The 14,953-nt window shown below is 42.8% G+C and overlaps 1 protein-coding gene across 1 annotated transcript in view; it reads left to right on the top strand.

The window, feature by feature from the left end:
• Nucleotides 1-14,953, top strand: part of sspo (SCO-spondin) — a 46,754-nt gene that overhangs the window by 26,542 nt on the left and 5,259 nt on the right. The window contains 26 exon segments of the mRNA XM_028433101.1: nucleotides 51-217; nucleotides 291-436; nucleotides 522-742; nucleotides 1,068-1,232; nucleotides 1,645-1,851; nucleotides 2,002-2,169; nucleotides 2,398-2,532; nucleotides 3,015-3,252; nucleotides 3,425-3,577; nucleotides 3,705-3,751; nucleotides 3,883-4,053; nucleotides 4,217-4,393; nucleotides 4,621-4,776; nucleotides 4,929-4,980; nucleotides 5,754-5,975; nucleotides 6,115-6,161; nucleotides 6,243-6,482; nucleotides 7,422-7,583; nucleotides 8,457-8,573; nucleotides 8,722-8,860; nucleotides 9,019-9,215; nucleotides 9,697-9,824; nucleotides 9,899-10,053; nucleotides 10,884-10,930; nucleotides 12,279-12,490; nucleotides 13,299-13,394. Of these exon segments, the coding sequence (XP_028288902.1) occupies nucleotides 51-217; nucleotides 291-436; nucleotides 522-742; nucleotides 1,068-1,232; nucleotides 1,645-1,851; nucleotides 2,002-2,169; nucleotides 2,398-2,532; nucleotides 3,015-3,252; nucleotides 3,425-3,577; nucleotides 3,705-3,751; nucleotides 3,883-4,053; nucleotides 4,217-4,393; nucleotides 4,621-4,776; nucleotides 4,929-4,980; nucleotides 5,754-5,975; nucleotides 6,115-6,161; nucleotides 6,243-6,482; nucleotides 7,422-7,583; nucleotides 8,457-8,573; nucleotides 8,722-8,860; nucleotides 9,019-9,215; nucleotides 9,697-9,824; nucleotides 9,899-10,053; nucleotides 10,884-10,930; nucleotides 12,279-12,490; nucleotides 13,299-13,394 (3,965 nt within the window).

Genomic DNA, 14,953 nt, shown 5'->3' on the forward strand with positions numbered 1-14,953 from the left:
AAAAAAAGCCCTCATTCAGGCTGTATGTTTGGATCTTTGTCCTTGAGCAGAGGTGGGCTGCCCTCCAGGTAGACTGTACCGAGAGTGTGAGCGAGGTGAAGGTTGTCCCTTCAGCTGTGCTCAGGTCAGCGGGAGGGAGGGCTGCTACTCTGATGGATGTGAGGAAGGCTGCCACTGTCCCCCAAACACCTTCCAGCACCACGGAGTCTGCCTATCAGTGAGTCCTGAGCAATATTAGATGCGTAATATACAAAATACACTTGCAAGAATAAATGTAATTTGTCTTTCAGGAGTGTCCATGTCTTGTGGATAAGGAGTTCCTAGCATCTTTGCAGAGTGTCTCTATGACACCAGTCTCATCTCTGTTCTTCCATAACATCTCAGACGGGATGGAGCTCCAGTCTGGAGATTCATTTGTGCATGACTGCAGCTCCTGGTAAGCACAGAACGGTTATTTTACGGTGTTTTTTATTTACAGAACTACTTATGGTCCTCTAACACCTCTCTTCTGTTCCTTGTAGTGGCTGTGAGCATGGCAGATGGAACTGTTCTTTGGAGCACTGCCCAGTCGATGGTGGTTTGTCACCCTGGGGGCCTTGGAGTCCCTGTTCGCTGACCTGTGGTGGTCTGGGGCTGAAAACTCGCTCCAGGGGTTGCACGCAGCCTGCCCCGGCCCATGGAGGGAGAGACTGCCAGGGGCCACGCCAGGAAACAACCTACTGTCAGGCTCCTGACTGTCCAGGTACAAGGGGGATTCACTGAAAATAAAGACCACTGTATTTCTTTAATCTCCAGTGATGTATAAACTAAGGGGACTATGACTCTCTGTGACTCTGAAACAGCTTTGTTTGTAATATCTTTTTTTTCATTTGCAGTTATTGTTGGTCCAACAGAAGAACCAGCTGTGCCAGGTAAAATACTCTTTTTTTTTTTTTTTTTAAAAAAAGTAAAGACAAAGACCTTTTATTAGTTTAATTCTCTTTGTCTGTGGGTTATTTAATTTTTTTGGCATGAGCCAATAAATTTGTATTTAACTAATTTCATCCTCTTCTCTCTGTCTTCTTTAGATGAGGATTTTGGCTTCTCTGCTTGGTCATTGTGGAGTCCCTGCACTAAAACCTGCACCGATGCTCTCAGCCCAGCTATGAAGTCACGTCATCGACAGTGTATTAAACCTCCCTGCTCTGGAAGCTCTCACCAGGAGAAGGCCTGTAACTTGCCCCAGTGTCCAGGTACAAATTCCACTTCGATATACTACTGACACGCTGAAATAGGTCACAATATAAACTGTTTTGTTTCGGTCATCAAACAAAAAACAAAACTACATATGATACAATTATGCACAAATTATCCAGGCTGTTGTGTATAAATTTCACAAAGGAAATATCTCTCAACTGATTTTGTGTTTCAGAGTTTTGTTTAACTATGACTTTGTGTCAAGCTGATTTTGATTTTACTGTTTGCTTGTCTGTAAATAATGGTTTATTGTTGCTGATGTAAACTGGAATGGCGAGACTAACAAATCAAAAAGACAACATTTCAGCAGGAAAACGAAGTTGCCTTAGTTAATAAACATGAGCTACAAATATATGTAACCACTGTATCCTGTCTTTTACTATCCTGCCTCTTGGTCTCCATCCAAAGGCGAGGTATGTGTAGGGCCTGGCTGTACACAAAGAAACTGTTCATGGACAGAGTGGGGTGAGTGGGGAGAATGTTCTCGATCCTGTGGAGTGGGTCAGCAGCAGAGAATCCGGACCTTCATCAGTCCTGGGACTAATGGCTCATGGTGTGAGGACATCCTGGAAGGGAACCTGGAGCATCGCTTCTGTAACATCAGACCCTGCAAAGGTCAGATAATTTGAACAACATGTCAAGTTGTGTATAGTCGTGTGATTTTAAATTGAACCTGTTGAATGTATGTATTTATCTCTCAAAGTAATGAGGTCACATGTTGCTTGCTTGTGTGGGCTGTGTTTATGGTGTTTATGGATGATGCAGTGGATGGAGGCTGGTCCCGGTGGAGTCCCTGGTCTCGCTGTGATAAGCGCTGTGGTGGCGGGCGGTCCATACGCACTCGCTCTTGCTCTAGCCCTCCACCCAAGAACGGGGGGAAGAAGTGCGAAGGAGAGAAGAATCAGGTCAAACCTTGCAACACCAAACCTTGTGGTGAGGCTGCCCCAACATGTAGACACACTTGATGTTTAAATCACCATGACCTTAAGGTTGGTTCATCCCGTGCTTGGATGAATGCTCATTAATTTAGCACATGGCAAGTCTTTGTGTTCAAAAAGTCAGCACAGCCTGTGATCAGCATTCTTGGTGAGGCAAACTATGAGAAGACACTGCCTGCAGCAGCATGAAAAAATTCCTGACCTTCTGTTTGTGTATTGTCAGATGAGGAAGGGTGCCCGCCAGGCCAGGAGTTCGAGGTGTGTGCCAACCAGTGTCCACAGCGCTGCTCAGACCTCCAGCAGGGAATAGAGTGCCAGGGCAACACCGAATGTCAGCCTGGCTGTCGCTGCCCTAAAGGTACTGAAGCTACTGTCATTGTATTAAAAGATACGCCTCTGTGTGGGTGTGTGGGTGAGTTTGTCCCCTGTCTGAATGATTCTTTCCTGAAGGTCCAGTGTCTGGTGGTATTCACCTGATAAACATATGTGTGTCTTTGTGTGCATTTGTGTTTGTGGGTTGAGGGCTGCTTTTTATTTTAATGTTGTCAATCATAGTGCCAGATAAACATTCCTAACTGTAGAGAACAGTTTTAGCTGTTTTAGCTCATTTTTAACAGGTGTATACTCATTTAATTTGCTGTCACTGCTTTTTATTTTGTTTGAGTTTCTGCAAGTTTTTAGTTCTTACAAAATGAATAAGTCCACTAGTTGGAGCTAAACAGCGGACATAGTTAGAGAAGCTGGTGCTGGTGAACATTAGCAGTGCTGGTTCAGTTTGTATGTATTGATGCAGCTTAGAAAATGTGTTTTAAAGAGTTTTAAATATTCTGTTTTGTTCAGGCCAGTTGCAGCAGGATGGGGTTTGTGTGCATTTGTGGCAGTGTGACTGCGTGGACTCACTGGGACAGGTGTGGGCGGCCGGCAGCTTGCATCAGGTGGACTGTAACAACTGTAGCTGCTCTGATGGACAACTCGTCTGCACCAATCAGAGCTGCCAGGCTGCCTGTGTTTGGAGCTCCTGGTCTAGTTGGGCACAATGCAGCGTTTCCTGTGGGCAGGGACAGAGAACCAGATACAGGTGAGGAATTATGTCTCATGAAGAACAACCCTGTATGGACACTTATTTCTTTATATTTATTGTATGTGTATGATGGGTGCTGTGCTTTGCACCGTGACTGTAAATCTTGAGAAGTTACTTTTGAGGATTTCTACATAAAACAATCACTGACGGTAGTTTTGTGTTGTGCCAGGTCTCTGATCCCAGAGACTGAAGGAACGGATTGCCACTTTGAGGAAGTCCAGCAGAAATCCTGCAACCCAGGACCGTGCCCACCTCTCTGTCTCCATGACAACAAGGAACTAAGTGTGGGAGACACATGGCTACAGGGAGAGTGTAAACAATGGTGAGACAGATGAAGACAAACACAGAGAGTCTGAGTATTAGTCTGACAAGGCATTTGTGCAGTAGCAAGGGAAATTAAAGAGATTCCTCTTTGTGTTTCAAACACTCCGTTTTATTTTTTGTCCTAGCACATGCACCCCAGAGGGAGATTACTGCCAAGACATTGACTGCAGAGGTAGGTCACTGTATTTATTTCCTTCATGACCATGTCAGAGTGACATTAGCGTATCTGTTGCCTGGCAAACAGCCACATAGCCATGTAAAGATACATTATGCTAAATGCTCTAATCCTTGTGTTGTTTCCAGTGGATGGTGGTTGGACACCCTGGTCAGTTTGGTCAGACTGCTCAGTGACTTGTGGTCAGGGTGCACATGTTCGAACTCGTGCCTGCATCAACCCACCACCACGTAACAACGGGTCTCAGTGCAGTGGGCCAGAGAGAGAGACGCAGAACTGTCAGACCTCTCCCTGTCTGGGTATAGGCTGAAATATCAATATCAATCCCCATCTAAAAAAAGTGTCCATACTGAAAAATTACACAACATCTATATACACAATATATTTATACAATGTATAAACTGTATGTTTAAAAGATGTTAGTGAATTAGATTATTGTCTGGTTAACCTCCATGTCTGCAGATGAACTTTGCCCCTGGTCGCCATGGTCACCGTGCTCTCAGAGCTGTGGGGCAGGATCTGTGTCACGACGGAGGGTGTGTGTGTGTGAGGAAGGAGGAGATGCAGCATGTCCCCTAGAGATAGAAGCAGAGAGGAACAGAGAGGAGACTCAGCTGTGTTACAAACAGCCATGTCCAGGTACAACAGCTCAGTGTTTTAGCAGAAATTAGCAGTAAGCTTATATAGATCGCAAAACAAAATGTTTAATGTATAAATGGATCCATGTTTCATCTAATAATAAACTCATAGGACTAACTGCTCGGTCACATGAGCTCAAGTGATGCTTCACAGCTTCAGATGAATCACAAGCATTTGTTTGAACCCAGAAGGAGCACCTGACTGGCTGATTTGTATTTTTTTTGCAGGCTGTCCTATGTCAGCGTGGAGTGTTTGGTCTCAGTGCTCTTGTGTGTCTCAGAGACAGCAGCGCTACCGTGTAGCTCTCTCTTCAGCCACCAGAGGACAACAGTGCACTCCTGTAGAAACACAGAGCAGGACATGCAGTCTCAGTCAGTGTGATGGTGAGTTAACTACTAGGATACCGTTCTTGGCACTGATTAATGTTTATCCTAAACAACTGAAATAACACCAAAGTGTTCTATAATGTTTTCACCATGTGTCTGAGACCATGCATGTTGTGTGTTGATACAATCTAAGAACCATATGTTTGCAGACTGTGAAGCCCCATTTGTATATTTGGAATGCGGAGCGCCCTGTGAGAAGCAGTGTGCGCTGCAGGGCCAGGCAGATCTGTGCTCAGGTTCAAGGGAGTGCACACCTGGCTGTTACTGCCCACAGGTAATGTATATTTATTATATTTTGCTTCCATTTGTCTACGTTAGAGTATGTACTATGGAAGATGTATGTGATCTATGTGTCCTCAATGAAAGCAGTCATCTTTCCACTGCAAAAAAACATGTGCATTGTTGCATAGTTGTTCACGCTGCAGTCAATAGTCCTCACCTTGACAGCTGACTCATATCTGATGCAAAACAGGCTGTTTTGCTTCTTGACATGTGTGACATGTTACAGTTGCAAACACAGTTGCAGTTAGTAACATTGCAAACTGCATGTGAAAATAGTTTCATCTTACTTTAATCAGTGTTAAATAGTCGTGCTTGGACAAGTACACAGCAGTATTTCATGCTCGATTGTTTTTCCGAACAAGAAGGCATAAATACACTGGCATAAATAGGGAATGTAAAATATGGTGTGCTACATTTTGTTGCTAATATATCACTTTGATTCAAGTTGTGATGACAATTTTATGATGTTGTTTGGCCCAGTTTGGGAGTTTTGATTTATTGCAAAAACCTGCAGATTCTGTGACTGATTATACACTCAGCAGCAGCAGGGAAGAAATGAAATATTGAACTGAAGCAGATCATCAGAGCTGCAGGATGTGGCAGTTTCCATTTACATGCATTGATTTTATTTAGTATAGCATAAACTATATTTAATTTATAAACAATTAATATTTTACAAGCTTTATGATAAGGTTACAGCAAAGGGAACTGCACTCCATTATAAAATAATCAAAGCAGAAAAAAAGATCCTTTCATGTAGTTTTCTCCTTCCAGGGCCTGCTGCAGCAGAATGGCACCTGTGTCCCTGCAGAGGAGTGTGGCTGTGTCCACCTGCAGCATCAAGCTTCGGGACAACCACCCACACCTGTCACTGTCCCTCAGGGTGCCACAGTTTCAATAGGCTGCAGTACCTGGTTAGAACTTAACTGTTCTTCTCTGTGTTAGTCATCAATTGCACCAAACTGTTCAATTTTACATGTGTTCGTGCTCGTTGTTGTATACAGTAAATGATCATCTGAATCCCCATCTTAATTGTTGTTGTGTGTCCTCTAGCCTTTGCCATGATGGCACTTTGCAGTGTGACATGAGAGAGTGTGAAGGTAAGGAAGCTAGATAATAAGAGCAGTGGAAAAAAACTGCTTCTTGTATAACTCGTTCACCCTTCCTCTTTCTTCTCTCAGTCATCCTCAGTGAGTGGTCGCAGTGGACTCCCTGCTCTCCATGTGTGCCCTTCTCCTCTCTAAAGTACAGCACTGCATCAGCAGGGAACTTCAATAGCACTAAAATGGTGTCAATCCAGAGGCGCTTCCGGGCCTGTTTGGACCTGGATTCTGGTCTTTCAGTGACTAAAGAGGAGGAGAGCCAATGTCCAGGGCCGCTGGTAGAGGAGAGGCTCTGTCCAGATGCTAACATCTGCAGAGGTAATATAGACACTTGTTTTAGTCCGTGGTTCATTTTCTTAAGCCTCAGTTCCTTAATTTAATCCACAGCAAGACATAGTAACAACAGTTTTTCTCCAGCCTGTTTTCATCCGCATGCTGCAGCAGTTTGATATTTTGCTATCATTAAAAGATTCAGGCAGTTTAACAAGCATGGCAACACAATTGAGTCGTAGGTGACTGGTGATAAAATAACACAAGCATGTATTATGTCTGCTAATACAAGCAAAGTCACATTTTTTCATAATGCAACAAGACAATTGAAAAGCACCTTATAAAACTTATTACAGGTAGTTCAATATAAAAACACACTAAATCTTAAAGCAATTTGCTACTACTAATACTATATATTGGTTGTCAGCTCACTGCTGTCACTACAGATAAGTTATTACCATGGGTAGTAGTTAAGAGCTTGCAATCAGTCTCCACAGTGCAAAATGGCATTTTGCATCTCTGCTATCTCATCTTCTTTGTTCCCCAATGGACTCAGAGTGGAAAGGGGGGCTTCAAAGGATGTCTGTGTCTGTAGGGACACACGAGGCTGATTGGATTTGGTTTTGTTTGTTGTGGAGAATGATTCTTGTACCTAATTCTGTCAACACTCCATTTTTCCTGGCTTTTTACCGTAGATACCAAAGGGTGTGGCTCAGAATTCTTACCATTCCCTTTGGTTCTTAGGTTTGATTTGCATGTCAAATGATTTTATATAGGGGAGATTTGTTTTACTTTGAATAAACACAACACAAACACAGACATTTTATTTGCTCAAGTGTGCAGGTACAAACGTCCATAAACATCTGTTATCGTTGGTGATGATCAGGATTGCAACAATTACAGCTATTACATTCATTGAGATAATTGTGGTCAATCTAATTAGGATGAAAATTAAGGGTGGTTAGGATAAACACTCTGCTCTTCCAGATCTGTGTCAGTGGAGTGCATGGAGTGCATGGACAGCATGTGCAGAGCCATGCAGTGGTGGTGTCAGGCAGCGCTACAGATGGCCCCTGGCTTCTCCGGCAGGACCTCAGTGTAGAAGCCAACAGACACAAAGCCAGAGCTGCAACACGGGACTCTGCCCAGGTACAATACAAATGTTTTAAACTCCTTAGGACTACAAATGTATTCCACCATCATGCTAAGGGGATACTCTTCAGGGAACTAAAGAAAATATTCATGTATCCAAATGCAGAAAGCACACAGTGCAGTTACCAGAGACTGGAGGCACAGTCCACTCTTCAGCATGGCAGTGAACCAAAGCAGTGCTTACTGTCTCTGATTAACTGTGTCTGATGATAGATGTTCCACACACAGGTGTATAGAGACCTAACCAAGACTGCTTCTGAAGTGGTTTCCACAGTGCTAAGCTTCCTTGTTTTTTACATGGAGAATACGTGTCTGAATTTAACAGTCTGAAGTGTCTATATAAACTTTTTCGAAAGACAACCTTAAATAAACCAAGTGGCTTTAATAGAGCTATCTGATGTCACCGTGTGAAATGTTAAGTGCCCCCTAAACTCAGTAGCTGTGTTTAATATTAACATTCATTTAGCCACATTTGTGCTATTAGAGTAGACTGTTTAATTTCCTGCTACAGCATGTCAATGGACTTCAAATAGGGCACTCTAATGCCTTTAATTTTGCTTCATCCAAAGAAGTCTTGCTGTTATTGTTTTGATCACTATCTTACTTTGACAGTTTCGCTTGAGTTTTAAATCATACATTCATTTCCTGTGTTTATCTGTCAGAAAGAAGCAGGTTTGCCTTACTTATTGCACGTTACATGGCCCTGAATGTCATTTACAATATTAGAACAGGGCTTTTATCTTCCCAACAGTTCCAGTTAGAGTCATCTGTCATGTTTTTTGTGTGTAAAAATATACAAGCGTTTCATGTTGTTCTGCATTAAAGCATTAAGAAATGGGTTTATAATTGTGACTTTCATTTGTTTCTCAGGGGAACACTGTGAGGACAGGGGACGCACTTACCAAGAGACCTGTGCCAATCACTGTCCTCGCAGCTGCACTGACTTATGGGAGCATGTGCAGTGTCTCCAAGGAGCCTGTCACCCAGGTTAACACTAATAATAGCTTCTTCTTAATAAAATATTTTGTTATGGGATATATATATATATATATATATATATATATATATATATATATATATATATATATATATATATATATAATGTGCTTTTTCTATGTTTCTGTGTCTTCCCTAGGTTGCCGGTGTCCAGAAGGACAGTTGTTGCAGGACAACCATTGTGTGCCTGTGTCAGAGTGTCGCTGTGGTATCCCATCAGGCAATGGGACACTGGAGTACCTCCCTAAAGAGGAACTCACCCTTGACTGTAACACCTGGTGAGAACAGTTTTATTCTTCAGGGTGAAATGTAAAAATTAAATTCAAACTGCTCAGTAATTTTAGCAGCCGATGTCTCACCTTATGTGCAGACTTTATGTGTCCTGAAGCATGAGACAAAGATTCATATGAGCTCTCTGAAAACCTCCCATCTGCAGTGTGTGTGCGAACGGCACTCTGGTGTGCACCAAGCTTCCTTGCCCAGTTTATGAGCCCTGGAACCCATGGAGCTCCTGCTCAGCATCATGTGGGCATGGCCAGAGAACAAGGACACGTCACTGTCAGGACACAGAGGGCGGTCCTCCATGCTCTGAAACCACGCAGACAGAAAGCTGTGATCTGCCATCGTGTCCCGGTCTGATATACCAACCACCAGTAGTGTTAACTGCAGATTGTTTTATTATTGTCAGCCAATCCTCAGTCTCTGCGCTCCCTGTTTTTCTTTGTAGTGGGCTGTTTGTTGAGTGAGTGGTCAACCTGGAGTGAATGCAGTGCCACATGTGGTGGTGGGCTGTCAATGCGGAACAAAACAGTTCTCAAAGAGCCAGAGCCTGGTGGGCGAGTCTGTGAAGGACCACTTGAACAACACACTGTCTGTAACACCAACAGCTGCCTGCCAGGTAACACATAAAAGTTTAAGGCTGTAAATTTAGCACCTGTTAATATTTTTATGTTTCTAGCATTATTATTAAGGGTTCCCAAGCAACTCACATACCTTTAATGAGTGTTATTGTAGCTGAAGGTTGGAGTCAGTCTGTCTGAAGACATAAACGGTTTGTATTCTGATTGATCTGTTTATGTAAAATGATGTAATTTGTTGTGTGTATGTGTTGCAGTGTGTCCCAGTGGGCAGGTGTTCAGTGATTGCTCAGGTTCCTGTCCATACACCTGTGAGGATTTGTGGCCCCACACTGAGTGTTTACCTGGACCCTGTACGCCCGGGTGCACATGCCCTCCTGGACAGGTCTGCACACAGCTGTTTATGTGTGTTAGTGGAGTCAAACAGAGTCTTAATTCTCATTATTGTGTCCCCCATAGGTGTTGCATAGAGGCTCCTGTGTGTATCACACTGACTGCCCCTGTTCACCACTCTCTTTGCCGACTGACTACCAAAGCTGGAATATCAGCACTGAGGACCCTACAGAAGCTCTGTTGCCACCTGGAACAGCCATTCAGCACCTTTGCAACACATGGTAAAAGACAGAGTTTAATTCATTTATTTGAGGATTTAACAAGCAGAGTCATGTTGTAAGGAGCTAAACCAATAATGTGTGGATCTGGGCTGTTAAAGTAGCTTTAGCTGTAATGTTTCGGAGGATGTGGTTCATGAAGGAACGTTTTTAGGGGACTTAAATGCCAGACTTGATCTGGTCTCCTACCAACAAGAGAGTCTAGCCTCCCACAGACCAATAGTACTTAGCATTTAGGTGCTAAAAATAATCCCAATGTCATTTATTGAGACATTTTTTCATCATCATCCCTCAGAAGTTGGTCCTTTCCTGTCTGTTAATGCTGGCATTCATCTTCACCTTGTAGAGGACATTGGTGGTACATTTATAACAGTGGCCGTGCTTAGTAAGTTGAACTGTCCTCCCAGGCATGAGAGAAATTCTATTGAAAGTAGATTACAAGCCCACATAAAATAGACATTAATTTACATAGTAAAAGCATTCCACCTCTCGAATAGAGTTTACGCTGTGTGTCTTTTCAGTTGTAAATAATATATTAAGTCATTTCATATGAAGGCTTTTTGAAATGCTACCTATATTCTTAAAAGTACTCTGCAGCATAAAACGGCTCAATGTGCAATGCACTCAGCAACCGTCTACTTTGGTCCCACTCTATCTGCTGTAATCGATAGTCTGCTGTGCAGCAGACATGCTGTAAGTCATTTCATCTTCCTCACAGTGGTTTGATACTCATTTAATGTATTCTGATAGGCTCCTCTGTGAGAGATGATGTAATAATGTAATAACCTAACTATCCTTCCCTCATCGTCCTTCACTCTCTTTTAACTCTTCAGTGTGTGCCAAGGTGGCGTGTTCAACTGTACCTCGGACATATGTGATGGTGAGTGATGCTCTGTCACAGCTGCTGTTCTTTTTAATTACACACGGCCTCTCTGTTTTAACTATGAAAGCAACACAACAATAATTTCAGTTCAACCGTCAGAGCTGTGATAGATATGTCAACCATCAATTGTTAGTAACAGCTGCTGTAACAGTTGGCTCAGATAACTAAGTGACAGTCACATCAATCATTGCCTACAAAAGGCCATTACTGGGTTTCATAAACATTCAATACCATTTTTTTACCTGAGTGTGGAACCATTTTACTGTCTTATTTTTCTTCATCTGCATCTCAGCTTCCTTCAGATTCATTAGTTTTAATCATACATACTCATAAACAGTGGATAATGTACATTTTGATGTGTTTGTGATGTACACTGGAGCATCTGGTTTCAGCTCACAGACACTAACCGGAAAAACCCTAAGTGGTTTTGGAGCAATTAGGTTTTCCCTCGAAGCTTTATGCAGTTACACCAAAAATCTTAATTAAGGTCATCAAACAGCTCTCTACATTTATATTGTTTAATTTACCCAGATAAGTTCATAGTTTTGATTGGAAAGGAAGATCCAGTACAGATTTATTCTGGTGACGGAGTCCTTGTGTCATTGTTTGGCATTGTAAATATTCAGCATGTGTTTTATCCTGATGATGTTGTCTTTTAGTTCAAAGATGTTGAGTACTGTTATTAAACATCATGACATTTTATTCAACTACTACTGTACATTGTGGATATTTTGTAATGACAAACTCTGGCAGACACCGGCTCAAGGTTGGCAGGCTGCTACAATAGTTGGTAAACTTCAGTCTAACAGAGTCATTAAGTGTTTGCAGTGCGATCACACTCCATTCAGTAAAAATGTGGTCTGGGATCTTTTATTTGCAGTGATGGAAGAAGAATTATGGTTTGTTTAATGCTTTGTCTGGCACAGTAACCAGACTTATTCAGAAAAAGCAGAATAAAATCACTTTTTTGTCTATTGGCTGATTTGCTGCTGTAATAAAAATATAAGTAAAAGCAATGCTGTCCTTAAACTGTTGCTTTACATTCTTTCGCCCACCCTCTAATGCTCCTCCAGTGGACTGTCAGTGGTCCAGCTGGTCCCCGTGGAGTCCGTGCTCAGCCAGCTGTGGTACAGGGCGACAGAGCTCCACTAGATTTATCCTGCAGCTCAGCCAGTATGGAGGGACCCCATGTGAAGGCCTTAACCACCGCACCACAGCCTGCACCGCCCCTGACTGTGGTGAGTGATATCAACAGCATTGTTAGGAAAAAAGATGATTAATACTGACACATCTTGACACATCTTTCCTCTATAACATTCTCCTGTCCTATTCTCCTTTTCTACAGTGTGTCCTGAAGGGGAGCAGTGGAGGAGGAGCGTGTCGGAGGAGGCCCTGCTGTGTGAGAGGAGCTGCCTGGACATTTACTCCTCCTCTCCTGTCAACTGCAGCCGCTCCGCTGAGGGCTGCGTGTGTCAGGACGGGCTTTACCGAAACACAGAGGGTGTGTGTGTCATCCCCGCCCTCTGCCCCTGCCATGACCAGGGCATCCTGCGGGAGGTACACACACACACAGTAAACAGACATCTGCTGCCCAGCGGACTTGGCAGCTTGTACCCATTGTCTGTGCCTCATTGTGAGTTGTGTCTGACCCTTACCATTAGTGTGGTGTTTACGTTCCATCCCACTCACTCCCATTGTGGTATTTACTCATAAAGAAAGGCCTATTAGAAGATGAGCGACAAGCCCTGCGGGCCATATTACACCACAGAGCCTCTCCAGCCCTTGGCTTCGTCAATTATGTAGGAAGCGCTGTAGAAAGCCGCTACTCGTACTGCAACTGGGCAAGCCTGCCAGGAATTATTTATGAAGGGGATATTATAGGATTATAAGAATTAATCATGCACGGACAAGGGGTCAGGTCCTCTACTGTTGATCTTTCTTCTTCAGGTCTTTCATTGCCTTTCTATTATTTATCTTTACTTCTCACTAGTTCTTGTATACGTCTGTTAAAGGATTCTGGTTTAGTCTCTCATCATCATCATCACCTCATTTTGTCTTCCCATCTTGTCTTTTTCTGTCTACTCTGATGTCTATATGAAGACACCATAGTGCCATTACCATTAATTCCCATATCTGCCATGCACAAGAATACTGCATGCACCAGTGTGACCACAGATATGATGGACTCACATATATTATAATATGTATTATTCACATAACTGTAGAGTGTTCACCAGTTTGTGTGTATGAAACCTGCACTCATTGCCAGTGCCCATAGTGCGCCATAGCAGTGTGCTACTCAGACACCATCTCAGTTGCTGCATTTGTATGTGTTAATACAGTGTGTTTTATGTGTGTGAGCCAGGCTGGATCGGAGTGGGAGGAGGGCTGTCTGTCATGCAGCTGTGTGAACGGGAGGAAACAATGCCAGACGAGGTGCCCCCCGCTGTACTGCGATGAGGTGAGATACAGACACGAATCTGTCGTATTTGTTTTTCTCTGTTGAATGTAATGTTTATGGATAAGATCCGTCAGCCCGAGCCAGAATCCCACTTTTCCTGGTCACACCCCCCACACCTTCTGGGTAAATTTAACTCTTAGTTTTCACACATATTTGCATATTTCTTAATGACATAAATTACCTAATCTACCCCTGTCCATCCTAAGAGTGAGGGTCTAAAGCCTGGGAGCATAGTGTGAACAAGATGGTGTCACCCAGCCGGAGTGTAGTAATTAGAACTAATCTTTTAGAGCAAGGTGTCCATGTTCAGGTTGTTTCAAAGGTAATTGCAGTAGTGACGCACATGTTACTGGATTCCAGCCCTCGTTTTCTTTTAGGAACTCTTTTTAAGACAACAGGATAGGTACCACTAAACAGGGCTAACACCTGTGTGTGGTTCCAGTAATAAGAGAATATAAGGACACATAGTGGACAATGCACCTACTGCATACAAACACTTGTATGCAGAGATGAAGACTCACACACAGAGCCGTGATTAATCTCCCAGACAAACACATCAGTTTATTCGACCCTACCTCAGGGTGGAATAGTTTACACAGCGTCTCTGGTGGTCACAAACATCTCAATTACTCTGAGCTTTGGAGAAAATGCTCAACTCCCCAAAGAATGTGTGGGATGTTCTCGCTACAAGTCACTGGCTAAAGCAGATCAATACCTGACTTCCCCACACTCCCACAAGTCTGCAGTCTTTCCTTTGCCATCCCCTTCCACCTCCTGTGAAACATGGACTCCCTTTTCTTACTTGCTAAGCACAGAGTTTCAAACTATTGCAAAATATTTGTTGTTTATTGAAACATGTACTAAAAAATGCGTCGTATCAGATGTACTAGTGTAGATAAAAAAATTTCAGTCTTACACAACTGTTAACACCTGGTCGTCTAGCAGGAGACAGTCAATTATGCATGTACTCTCTATAACTAGAGGCAGAAGATGAAACTGCATGAAATATGAATTTATATTTGTAGTCCTTCTGAAAGATGGAGCTGTGGGTAGCTACTAATATACAGATTCTGTCCAGTCCTGGTGTGACAGTGTTACAAATATATTGTTTGTTGCTTCACACTGAGGCCATGTTGTTTCATTTTCTCATGCTGCTTTTTACTTGGCTGCAGGTCTGTACCACATTATATTGTCTGCAGCGTAAGGCCTTGTGGTGGTTTGGCCTCAGTTTTTCCACAAATGAATTTCCATTTATCTTCATTGTGTTGGTGTGTAGGCAGAAAACTCACAGATGGATATTTCTAACTTGAATTTATTTTTAATGTTATCAGACCACGTTTATTGTGATTTGTTATTCTATTTCTGCTTTCCAAATACTGTTATTACAGCTATTTATCCATTATGATGATGCTGGAGGAACATTGGGATCACCACAGTGAAGCCAGGCATCAGGCTGTGTGCTTATGGAAGAAAATGTTTAACGTGTCTCAAATTAGGGTTGCAGCCAAACAACCACAGGAAAAAATGTATTAGAAAAATATTTTTTTTTTTGGCAGCCT

Source organism: Parambassis ranga, chromosome 20, assembly GCF_900634625.1.
Source record: "Parambassis ranga chromosome 20, fParRan2.1, whole genome shotgun sequence".
Classification (NCBI taxonomy): domain Eukaryota; kingdom Metazoa; phylum Chordata; class Actinopteri; family Ambassidae; genus Parambassis; species Parambassis ranga.